Raw genomic sequence first — 12365 nt, 5'->3', positions numbered from 1 at the left:
ATGTTAATTTATTGATATTGATATTAATACTAATCAAGCCCATCATACCTTTATTTTAAAGTAAAATACATTGATATCCCTCTATTTTATTTTAATTACATTTACATATCTTTTATTTTAAAAAGTAAGTTAAGATGTATTTTTACCTTTGAATTTTTTTTCAAAGAGCAACTTTACCCTTGTATTGATAAGTAGATTAATTTTACTCTTAAACTATTTTTTTAAGGAGTGCTAAGCATCTTGTAGAAGAATTTTTTTTGTTCTTCAAAAAAAAAAGTTTAAAGGCAAAATTGTCTCACTTATGAGTACAAGAATAAAATTATTCCTTGAAAAAAAGTTCAAAGGTAAAAATACATTTTAACCTTTAAAAATTTATACAAACTTCTTATAGCATCAATAATTACAAAACACAAACATCTCTTTTACTTTAAAATTTTCATTTTCATTCACCCAAACAATTACTTAATCATTAACTTATTTTTGTTGGACCAAAATACTCATATTAAAACCTAAATGTTGCCAAAAATATCATTTAAAATACTAAAAAAATTAATTCATATTTTATTTTTAGTTATATACATTATGTATTTATTATTTTAAAAAAATAAATGCATAAATTGACAAAGATAATATTTCAAACAAACATGTAAAAAGTGGTTTAATTACACTGCTGAAAAAATTAGAATTAGTGATGGATTTTCAATCTGTCACTAATTATAATAATTAGTAATTAAATAATGACGAAGTAAAAATCTATCACTATTTTATTAAAATATCCAAATTTTGTGAAAGATTGGGTTTCATCACTAATTTTCATCAAGAAAATATTATAATTTGTTACAGATTTGTTACGAACACAATATTTGTCACTATTTTATGAAAATTTTTAACATTAACGATAAAATGCTATCCTTCATTAATATTCATTTTCTAAAATGCAATAATATGTGACGCATGTAAAAATCTAAATTTATATTATTAAAATTTTAAATTATCAAATGTATTGCATTTCAATAAAAATGGATTTGGAAAATTTTGTTAGCGGAATATATATACATAATATAATACTGTTATTTTTATGTCAAAGTTATATTATTGATACATTATAGCATTAGTATATAAGTATATGCATTTTATACAAATTATATATTATTATTTATTAAATTAAAAACTTGTGTCTTTTATATTATTTTTTATCAAATATTTGTATCATTACATTAAAATATGTGTAATTATATATCAGTAATTTAAGAAAATGTTAATTATATTTAATTTAAGAATAATTAAATTGATAATTATATGAATTTAAAATAGAAAGAATGAATAAATATAATCAACTAAATTTACAAAATTTTATTTTTTTAAAGACTACTTTGTGAAATGTGAATGAATGTTACATCCATCATCAATATATAACTGAATCATTAGTTCATCTATGACAAGATCAATTGAAGCGACAACGAACGCAAGCTTAGAAAAACCAAAAAAAAAAAAAAAAGATCCCTCTTTAAACAACCATATGAGATAAAATTTAAATAATAAAAACAACAAATGAAAACGAAAAAAACTAAAAACATCAAAGAGACAGTAAGGTAATATTTGATAGTTTTTTTTTCAAAGATAGAATAAAAAATAATAAAATGACTTTGGGTGGCTTTTCAAGCGATCACTCATCATTCTAAACCTATTTTTATTAACCCTTAATTTAGAGGGTTGATGATAAAATGATATTATATAAATAATATTATTATAAAATTATCCTTATCTTTTTTATCCCCTCTCACTATTTCACTCTCACCTACTGTAAAACTAAAAAATATAATTATTTCTAATTTAAATATATTAATTTTATAATTATTTTTAAATAATAATTAAATAAAATTATTTATTCATTTAATAAAACCCTCCAAATAATAAAATGTTTCATTTCATCCCGCTCCATCCTATTCTGTCCCATTTCATTTCATTCCATTTAATAATCCTCCCTTTGCGTTTCATCTGCTCTTAAATATATCATAACTGTTTAAGTATATGATCTAAAATTTAATTTAAATACATGTAAATTCAGAAAGTATTTTTTTTTTTTGTAATCTACCTTTTGTGGAATTTGATAATCGATAATGTTCCAATCGGATTTAACCCAATTATTATATTAAAAACAAACAGACAAACGGCAGGTAGCGAGACGAGTGGCGTGCCATGTACACGGCCTCTCATGCTCCTTCGTGCGTTAGTTGCGCCAAAATTCACGACCAAAAATCCAAAGTAGGACATTGCGTCACCATTCAGCACCCACACTTTCATTTTCCACTCTCTATTCCGTTTTTTTTTTTTTTTAATTTCCATGTTCAAAGCTTCAGTTGGGGTCCCATGCAACTTTTCTTCAAAGATAGAAAATCAGAGAAACAAAATAATAAAAAGAAAACAGATTAAGAGAAAAAACTGATACTATAAATATAGCATTTATTCCAATCATCCCCGACCTGGTTTTCGCTTACTCTTCTTCTCAGGATAACTAATCCTCAAGCTTTCTCCTCTCTTATCCCCTCTGTTTTCCGTTTCCCAATTTCATAGTTCTCTTTCTCTCTGATCCTTCCCAGATGTCATCTACTAAACTTCAACTTCGATACTTATGATCCTTAATTTTAGAATATTGTTTTATTTCTTTCAGCACGAGCTGGTTGAGTTTTGAATCTTAGGATAAACCCTCCATGAGGGTAGCACCCTGTTTAAGGTAAGCTTCTTTTACGTATAAGTTATCGTTTTCTGTTTTGCTAACAGAGCACAAACCCGATAAGAAAAACAAATCCATTTTCTTTCATTCACAAACTTCAACATTAAATTTCTTTTTGCTCTTCTTCCATTTCGTTAGCTCTTCTCGGGTCTGTATCGCACAAGTTAATAAAATTCAAAGTTTTTAACTTTTCTAGGTCTCTCTCTGTATCCTGCGTTTCCCCTGCAACTATGGAACGAGGAAGAGCATGTGTGTGTATTGAAATGTGAATTTGATTGGTTATATATACAGAGAAGGTATAGAGGGAAAAGCAATTAAAACCCAGAAATGGAATCATTAGACAAGCACAGAAGAGAGTTTTCCGGCGGCGACGAGGCGTCGCCAAGAGGAATTCTGGAAATCCCTGTTTCGGGGACAGAGTCAGATCACAGCGGAAGCAGCAACTGCAGCTTAAGCTCGCCGGAGAAGTCATCGGAGGCGGAGAGAGGGAGGGTGAGGGAAGGGGTGGGACATGGACAGCCATGGAAGGCGATAATAGAGTCATTGAAGAAGAAGTCGGTGCAGAGAATATCGGCGATTTCATTACTGGCGGCGAGCTACGAGATGTCAAGGAAGAGCTTGAGGAAGAGAAGGATGGAACGTATTCGAAGCGCAGAAGAAAGAATTAACGTGGGAGAGATCCCTACGAAAACTTCATGGAGGAACTTCGATTATGCAGGGCTCCAAGCTGCAACAGACGATTTCAATCCTGGTAACAACTTACCATAACCTTTTTCTCTTCCAATGTCGTTTGGCTTCTGCAACAAACGTTGAACGTTCTCAATTTTTTCTGGCCAAGAAAAACCCAAAATATATTTTCTTAAAATTAAATAATTAATTGAATGATTTAGGTTTCTTTTGGGTCATTGTCCGCAGTCACGAACGTAGTTCGGTCAAAAAGGCTGTGTCCTCTGCAGTCTGCTCCCTGTTCAAAAAGTCAGGTCTGACACTGATATCTTATTTCAGTCAATCTAACCATCATCATGTAAAGTAAAGATATAAATATAATATATTTAATAACTGAAATTATTAGTGTATATTTGTTTAGTTGTTATACTATTGTCTGATCAACTTATTTTTTGTTGACTTGTTTTATTATAAGATGCGGATAGATAAAAGATTCAAACTGATGCCATTTTATTTGTCAAGTGACCTTGTTTGTTACTCGTTCAAATGATCACTAATATGATGAAGTTTTCTTTATCTTGTATGATAGAATAAACACATAAACCAATAAAACTTCAACGCAAGAATGTTCCTTTCTCTGTTCTTTTTGGTGATAAAGAATGTTTCTTTGTTTTTCATTACTAAGAATAAGTATCTAGATTTGTCATTTGTATTAAAATATTGAATGTGTTTCACTCCCAAAAAAAATTAAAAATTGAATATGCGGCTTGAGGAGGGGGACGGGATGTGGATTCTTTTATGGAAACAGTTAACAATTCATTATCAATGGGAATTGAGTATACTAAAAGAAATTAGTTTTTCACATGATAAATTAAAGTTCAAGTTTCCATTAAAAAAATGTAATATTCAGCGATCGATAATGTTTTGAATAGAAAATGCTTGCTGATAATGTAAAGAGAGAGAGAGATGTGTAAAAAGTATGAGATTCATTAAAGAGACAACGTTGAGATGATGAAGTGACAAATAATGTTGCATTAGGCTCACATGAGTAGTGCCGTTGAGTGGGGGGTGCTGAGTCTGACCCCATCAAAATAAACATAGGCGTGCTCTGTTTGCTTTCCCATGCCAATCAGACTAATCTCTCATGTGAGATGTGACGGACATCAGCCAACTTCCAACTGATCCATGTATCGTTCTTCATTTTTGCTTTCCTGGTTAATTTAGCAGCTTTTAGGGACCATAAATAATCCTACATTTCTTTTCTCCTGAATACTGGCTTTCTTAGGCAATTTTTTTTTTTTGTTTCTTTGCATTTCTTTACTTCTTTTAGTTTTTATTACAAGACACTCTCTAAAAGAGATCGACAATTCTTAGCACGCACTTAATAGGATATTAATTACATATTACATCTATTTAAACTCATTAATTAGAAAAAAAAAAGAATGTAATGTTGGAAATTTAAAATTTTCTCATTTAAATATAGGTAATATTAAAATTTTATTCTTTTTTAAACAAAATTAATGCTTTAATTATCTCTTTTTTATTCTGATGAGGTGATTAAACATGCCTTATAATAAAGACTAAATGACATATACATGTCTATTCATAGAGAGAGGGAAGATATTTTCGTTTTAAATATAGATTTTAAGTTTCTTACGTAGATGTTCTATACATATTAACCTATGACGAAGTCGGAACACAACTTTTGGGGATGCGTGTATCATGATGTAGCTGCCTTCTCTTGTGCCCCAATTAACGGCGTCAAAAGGATTGTGTGCTTTAATACCTGTATATGTATGTATTCTTGCAGTATGCTTGTAACTGGAACTAGGGTTAGGCAATTTAGTTAGTACCTGTACTTTTCAAAGTACAGGACGAGAGATCTCTGATCCCAAGGCCAATCAATTTGTTGAACTATAGACCTAATACAATTTGACCTGTAAAATCCCAAATCATAAACTAAGAGCAAGCCGGCCGTCAAACTTCCCCTACTTTTCAATGCATTTTGTGAGTTTTCAAGTTTGGGAGGCCATTAGTCAACAAGTGATTTCAATTAGCGAAGACTTCAGGTTCCAAAGCCGTTGACGACAAATATGGGGGGACCTAAAGGAAGTTTTCAACCATCGAATTAATTCTATCTTCATTCTACACAATACAACCCACAAAGTCGAACATCACAGTGAACTTATTGTCTTAACCCTGAAGGTCTGTTTCGTTGGACTCGGGGAGTTTTTACTTTTTAGCTGGAAAAATGGAGGGGAAGGCATTGAACCAAACACTACGTAATGAGTGTATTCTCAACCCACTGACATATTCAATTCAAAATAATTACCCACTCATGCTTTTGTGTCCTCTAAAACTAGAGAAACCCCACCATTTTTTATGTAGACGCCACTCTGACATCACTTTTGTGCTTTGTATAGAGAACCTGATTGGGCAAGGTGGGCATGCTGAAGTCTACAAAGGACGCTTACCTGACGGTCAACTTGTGGCAGTGAAGAGGCTCATGAAGAAAGAGAAGCAAAATGAGGACAGAGCGGGTGATTACTTATCAGAGTTGGGAATTATTGCCCACATAAACCACCCAAATGCTGTGCGCTTGATTGGGTTCGGGGTCAACAATGGTTTCTACTTTGTCTTGCAATTAGCCTCAAATGGAAGCCTTTCTTCTCTGCTCTTTGGTTCTCCCTCAATCTCTTCCTTCTCCTACCTACAACTGCTTTTCCTGGTTAGGACTTAGGGTAGACTCCACATTTTCTTTCACCAGGTCTCAGATTTTCCACATTTCAGGTTCTGAATGCTTGGAGTGGAAGATAAGGTTTAAGGTTGCTATTGGTGTGGCACAGGGCTTGCGATACCTGCATCATGATTGTCAAAGACGAATCATACACAGAGACATCAAGGCCTCCAACATATTACTAAACGAAAATTACGAAGCTGAGGTACGAGGGTAGATTCTGCATGAATATAGTACTAGATTCTGTTCAACAATTCCGGACGGGGCAAATGATTCCTTGTGTTATAAACTGCAGATTTCAGACTTTGGACTCGCGAAATGGCTCCCAGAGAAGTGGACTCACCATGTCGTCTTCCCCATAGAAGGCACATTTGGGTCAGTATTGTTGGCAGCTAGCCTCAGGATTTTCTACATCTTATTACCAATGCCAACTCATTTTCTGACGCACTGGATCCATCTTCAGGTATTTGGCTCCAGAGTATTTTATGCATGGAATTGTGGATGAGAAGACTGATGTATTCGCCTTTGGAGTTTTGCTGCTGGAGCTCATTACAGGTCGTCGTGCAGTTGATTCATGCAGCAAGCAAAGTCTTGTCCTCTGGGTAAGGCCTGATTGTCCCTGTATCCAAGAATTCAATCTGTTTTACTCAGTTTCCAAGCTAAAATGAGATACTCAACATGGCCAGGCAAAACCACGACTAGAAGCACACAATGTGAAGGAATTAGTAGACCCTCGATTAGGAGAAGCTTATGATTCCATTGAATTGAAGCGGACCATGGTTACTGCTTCCATGTGTCTCCACCACTCATCCCCACACCGTCCGTACATGAAACAGGTAAAGAAAAAAAAAAAACCCTTTCCCTTGCAACACAGTTCATTTTGCATGTGCATACTGAATAACCGCACCTTTGGGAAATATAGGTTGTGCAGCTGCTGAAGGGCGAAGAGGGACTTGCTGATATGAAGCAGAAATCAGTATCAACAAGATCTCTCTTGCTAGATGCCAGTGACCTAGAAGAATATACTTGCTCAACTTACTTGAACGATCTTAATCGTTACAGGCAACTAGCGATGGAGTAATAATGCTGCGTAATCCTTGTGCTCTTTAATGAGGGGTTTCCTGTTTGCTTTTATGTAAATCAAACCTATGGGGTGATCTTGGTAAATGATAACGCCTTGTGTAGGTCAGCCAATGTCACTAGCCTCAGTCTCAGTTGAAGCTTTCAAGTTTTCTGAAGGAGCTTGAAATTTGGCATGAACTTGTAACGAGCAGTAACAAAGAAGCATGGTTCAATCCACACGAAGCACCGAGTGGCCTGAGAAAGGGGGGGAGCTCACTGTACATTTACAATTTTCATTATGACCCAGAGAGTGTTTGTAACTCCGGTACTCTGCAGCCCACAGTGCTAATTTCAACATAGTCCATCCCATCTTAATTTCTATCCATCAAAGACCTTCATCTAAATATATCTATCTTTTGCAATTATGCAAAGACGCAAACAATCTTGTTTTTGAAAAATAAATTTCATCTTCTAGAGAGATTTCTCAATCGCATCGCATCTTCCCCTAACATAAATAAATAAATAAACAAGTGGTATTTTAATTTTATTACAATGGATAAAACGATGATATGCTGACGCTATTATTAAACAACTTGAAATTCATTTTCAGCATTTTACAAGAACAAATTAATAATGATTCTCAGCATAAAAAAAGATTCTTCATTCAAAATTTGTTCGAGCAAACAAGTACTCAGAATTCAAAAGTGACGGTAGAACTTTGATCTAATTAATAATATAGAGATGATACTACCATACCATACCATGTCCTTGTCAATTGTCATTCTTAATATGGGAAATTTTTTTTTTTGGTACAATTAATATGGGAAATTTGGAGCCATTACATTCAACCTTCAACTAAAAAAAAAAAACAAAGAAAATCTCTTTTTCATACTAACTAAAAAAATTCTGCAATGGAAAAAAAAATCACAAGGGCACCCATTTTTGTTCATAAATGGCCTGTGGATAGAAATGATCCAAGGGTGCTCTCGGCCCAGCCCAACAGTAAACATGCAATGGGGCCAGTAGATTTATAATTTTACACAATAAAATCCTTTCGGACATCCAATATCACTGGGGACAAAAAAAAAAAAAAAAAGGGAGATATGAGGAATAGATACAGGGATACCTTTTGTGCTAATTCAATAGCCCAATGCAACGCAAAGCCCCCACGGTGACAGTTCAAGGCTTTAAGCTATATCTTGCATTGACAAGGCAACCTCCGTACCACACTGCAAACCTCCGATGGCCAGAGAGTTTATGCTTCAACTGGCCTTTCTAATCCTAACTTTGTCTATTCTTTACGTTGTGCACAATCTTCGCAAACGGCCTCCTCAACTCAGGTTTCGCAACAGAACCCGAGATAACCACCAATCGAACCGCCATCTCGTCCAGGGATCCCGCCTCCTGGCTCGAGCCAGATCCATCTCCCAGAGACCTCAAACGATGGCCCATGCCAGAAACGCTATAATTGAAGCAGACCAAGCTCTTTCTCTCTCACCCAGGGACCCCGCAGCTCACATCCTTAAAGCTCTCGCTCTCGATCTCATGGGTCACCGCACTGCTGCACTCAGGTCTATGGACTCCGCTCTGTCCACGCCGCACGTCAAGTCACTATCGGCGGCCGAACACGTGGACGCACTAGTGTGAAGAGGGCGGAGCTGAAGCTGGCGGTGAATCGACGGCGACGAGTTGACTCGGCGGTTGAAGATCTGGTTGAGGCGGTGAGGCTGAGTGAGGGGAGGAACACGGCAGCGTTGTGTTCATTGGGGGAATGTTACGAGTGGAAGGAGATGAAAGAGAAGGCCAAGGAAGCGTTTCAGAGAGCCTTGGATCTTGAGCCTGAGTCCGTTAAGGCTCATAATGGATTGGATCGATTGGGCCCGTAAAAATGGATTTTCTTTTTGAAATTGGCCCAAAATTCCCTAACGCCTTTTTTCTGTGTTTGACCCAGTGCCTTTGCCAATAGACTTGTTCTTGTTTTACCAAGGCGGGGTAGAAAAAGATTTGTGCTTGTAACAATTGTTGAATAATAGCTTTGAAATTGTATAAAAAAAAAAAGGCTTTGAAAATTGGCTTGTGAGGTTTTTCTTCTCAATTATGATAATGTGTAAACGAATGTACCAAATTAAAGAAAACTCAAGTTTCAACGTGACAAGAACGCCGGTAACGGATGTAGAATTTTAGTTTATAACATTTTGCTTCATGTCACTCGGTTTTACCGAAACGAGTTCCAAATTTCCAATAAAAGATACCATGCTTCACGTTTTAGAAGCTAATGACAACTGAAATATAGGACATGTTTGATTGTTTTCCTTTTTATTTTCTTCCAATAATCTAGTAAAGTAATTTTTTAAAGCAAGCTTTAAAAATAAAAAAAAAAATAACTATTCGTACTATTATTTTGAAAAATATATTAAAATGATGAAATACAAGGGAAAATAATAATTTATTTTATTAACATAATTGTTATTAATGAAAACATGATGTTTTCAACAATTTTTTTTTCTTATTTTGTAAAACAAGACGTAAAAAACATGAAAATTGTTCTTGGTTTTTCAGTTTTTTAAAAATAACTTAGTCATTTTTCAAAATAGATAATAGAAAACATTTTTAAATATTTTTATTTTTTATTTTCAAAGCAAAAAATTATTTTGAAAACATGTAATTTAAACGAGCTCATAATCTCACTCTAAGTCACATCAGACGTCGATTAATCGTGTCAAGCAGATCCATAAAGTCAGCAAAACTCTCCCAATAATAATTTAAATATGGAGAAAGATTGGGAAAATTCAAATTGGTAACATAACTTCATAAGGTGAAAAAAGCATTTATAAATTCCTGCCCTACTCAATTTATCTTTCAAAAGTCACTTACATGATCCAGCTTCTAACCTGTAAACTGAAACTCTAGCATTTACCAGCACCAACCAAAACCTACCTTAGTTTTCTTTCTTCCCAGTTAAGGTATATTCGATGGGGAGTCAGCTGAACTGTGAGAGATAAACCCTATTATAACTAATGATATGTTAGAAGAAGAGATAACTACTTGACTATATCAGGCGATCAACAAGGCTGATGAGGCCACAGGAAAAACTCAGCAGCAGCCGGCATCGAAGTCATCGGAGCCACAACAGCCGCAGCTGCGGATACAGCAGAATCGACGGTTCCAGAACTGCTAGGAGGATAAAAATGGTGCAAGAGATTGTTGTGGTGGTAATGTGCTGCAGCGGAATCATAGGGAATGCCACAGGGGATAGAAGCAAGTGCAGGTTGAATGGGAGTGAAACTGATAGTTCCACCGTTGGTATTGATCGCGTTTGGATATTGAGGTTGCAGGTTATGGAGGTTATTGCTAGGAAGAACATTGTCTTCTGATTCTGGGGAGTGTTTTGCACGTTTGGCTGATCCACCAACAGGAAGAGTACTCTTCATAATAGCTTCCACATCGTATCTGTTCATCTCAAAGTTCGTCACAGCACCTGCACCTCTGAATTTAATGGCTGCAATATCGTATGCCTCAGCTGCTTCTTCCTCAGTAGCTGTCACAACGTGATATTTATAAACACCAGATTACAATTCTTCTTTTTCCTTTAGGAAAATCGCAGCCTATATATTCTCAATTGCACCTATTGCTTACCAAATGTTCCAAGGTATAGATCTTTGTTCCCCGCGACACGACCGATTCTTGCTTGCCATCGACCCTGCTGATGATGCCTGCACAAGCAAAAATGGTTGGATATAAAGGATTGCCAAGCTTCGATGATATTATGATTTATTTGTGTATTTTCGATACCTTGTTACGCCTCTGTATATAGAAGCTCCTCTAGAAAAACCGCTACTTTTCCTGCGCAGTGAAGCAATGAATTCTTGCTTCGTTACATGTTTCATCTCCTCCAATTCCTTTGTGTAAGTCGAAACCTGAGAAAATTAGTCGGCTAAGTGTTGCTAATTAAGCATTCAAGTTCTGATGAATGAGTTCAAAACATAAAAGACATTGAAAAAGAATATTACAGGAAAGTTGGTGGTAGCAGTTGGACCCCAGTACTTCAGAGCAGCCAAATCATAAGCTCTTGCGGCCTTATCTTCCTTGTCATATCCTCCTGAAGGCCATCAAGATTCATTAGTTTACAATTGCATCAGGTAAAGTATTTTCTTAGGATAATAGGTCGAGAACGAATATGGAATAGCATTAATGATAAAAATAAATTCTTACCCAGATACACTGTAGAAATGGCCATATGAGCAGTAAACCACGTTCCATGCAAAGGAAAAGGAGATAGATCAGCTTATGAGATTGGTCAAAATGAACACCAAAAATTACTTATCTAATCCGGTAGAGTTCAGTTCCATCGATGCCATATATGGTGCCTGCGCAAAAGCGCCTTTATTTTCATCCTCTTTGTTTCTTTCTATCTTACCCCTCCTTCCTAGCTTCATAGCATACGTCTGTACTAGATACGTTTGGCCCCCCCTTCTCTTGGTACAAGGGACCAATCAATGTCCAATATGGTAACAAATTAAAACCATAGAGCTTAGAGCTTGACCCCATAAATTAATTGCTAATACTCCTAACGAACCAAACATGGTCAAAGAAATACCGAATTGCCTTTCCTTAATAGACTGGAAAAAAGATATCCGACAAAAACGCTTTTTTCCCTCTCTCTCTCCTTTATTTATTTATTTATTTATTTATTTTGAAAAAGTGAGACTACATGAACTCCTTTTTTATGTTAGATGAGCCTGCAACACAAGATCAAAGGGACCCGTGAGTCCGTGAGTATGTCTCAGAATGAAGAGGACATTATAAGATTCGCCTCTGTCAACGAGCTTTCAGTTAACAGTGGCAATGTAAGTACAATTTTTCAAAACAGGTGCTATGGTCAAACCCAGCTTCCCCTGCCGAGCGAAAGTAAAAGCGAAAGCAAAAGTTTAGTCTCAACACAAAAGCATCGACGACAGAGTATTCAGAATTCAGCTCGTATAGATGATAGATAGATCATAGGTGTCTATAGTACCGTCTGAGGCGAGGACATGGATTGGGAGAGAGAGATCCCAAAATGATAGTCCAAACACTTCATACAATAATAAATAAAGCGAAACCCACGTGGCCGAAATGGCGGCACAGTGGATCAAATCAATTGAATGAAGTTGCAGAACCATGAGATTA

General features: G+C 35.4%; 3 protein-coding genes across 5 annotated transcripts; 2 read left to right on the top strand and 1 right to left on the bottom strand.

Annotated features, from left to right (window-relative positions):
* Positions 1-2489: 2489 nt before the first annotated feature.
* LOC129295504 (receptor-like cytosolic serine/threonine-protein kinase RBK1) lies at positions 2490-7589 on the top strand. Of its 3 annotated transcripts, none has more exons than XM_054934033.1 (9): positions 2490-2734; positions 3026-3485; positions 5824-6081; positions 6191-6342; positions 6433-6512; positions 6601-6739; positions 6824-6973; positions 7060-7214; positions 7323-7589. In XM_054934033.1, exons 2-9 carry the CDS (start codon positions 3062-3064, stop codon positions 7354-7356), a joined length of 1392 nt encoding a protein of 463 aa, XP_054790008.1. In that variant the 5' UTR covers positions 2490-2734; positions 3026-3061; the 3' UTR covers positions 7357-7589. The 3 variants fall into 3 exon arrangements, with proteins under 3 accessions (XP_054790008.1, XP_054790007.1, XP_054790009.1); XM_054934032.1 differs by having other exon boundaries at positions 2931-3485; XM_054934034.1 differs by having other exon boundaries at positions 2931-3485; positions 5824-6128; positions 6247-6342.
* An 852-nt stretch (positions 7590-8441) lies between these two features.
* Positions 8442-9085, top strand: LOC129295501 (uncharacterized). Its single transcript, XM_054934030.1, has 2 exons — positions 8442-8770; positions 8842-9085. The coding sequence occupies exons 1-2, from the start codon at positions 8442-8444 to the stop codon at positions 9083-9085; spliced, it is 573 nt and encodes a 190-aa protein (XP_054790005.1).
* A 925-nt stretch (positions 9086-10010) lies between these two features.
* LOC129295505 (AP2-like ethylene-responsive transcription factor AIL7) lies at positions 10011-11612 on the bottom strand. Its single transcript, XM_054934035.1, has 5 exons — positions 11412-11612; positions 11210-11298; positions 10992-11116; positions 10836-10912; positions 10011-10737 (listed from the first exon to the last, which is right to left on the bottom strand). The coding sequence occupies exons 1-5, from the start codon at positions 11434-11436 to the stop codon at positions 10262-10264; spliced, it is 792 nt and encodes a 263-aa protein (XP_054790010.1). The 5' UTR covers positions 11437-11612; the 3' UTR covers positions 10011-10261.
* Between the last annotated feature and the right edge of the window lie 753 nt (positions 11613-12365).

Source organism: Prosopis cineraria, unplaced genomic scaffold, assembly GCF_029017545.1.
Source record: "Prosopis cineraria cultivar Desert tree isolate PC_DT_omini unplaced genomic scaffold, ASM2901754v1 PC127, whole genome shotgun sequence".
In the NCBI taxonomy this organism is placed as follows: domain Eukaryota; kingdom Viridiplantae; phylum Streptophyta; class Magnoliopsida; order Fabales; family Fabaceae; genus Prosopis; species Prosopis cineraria.
The sequence above is the reverse complement of the archived record's forward strand: the minus strand, read 5'-3'. Positions and strand labels throughout refer to the sequence as shown.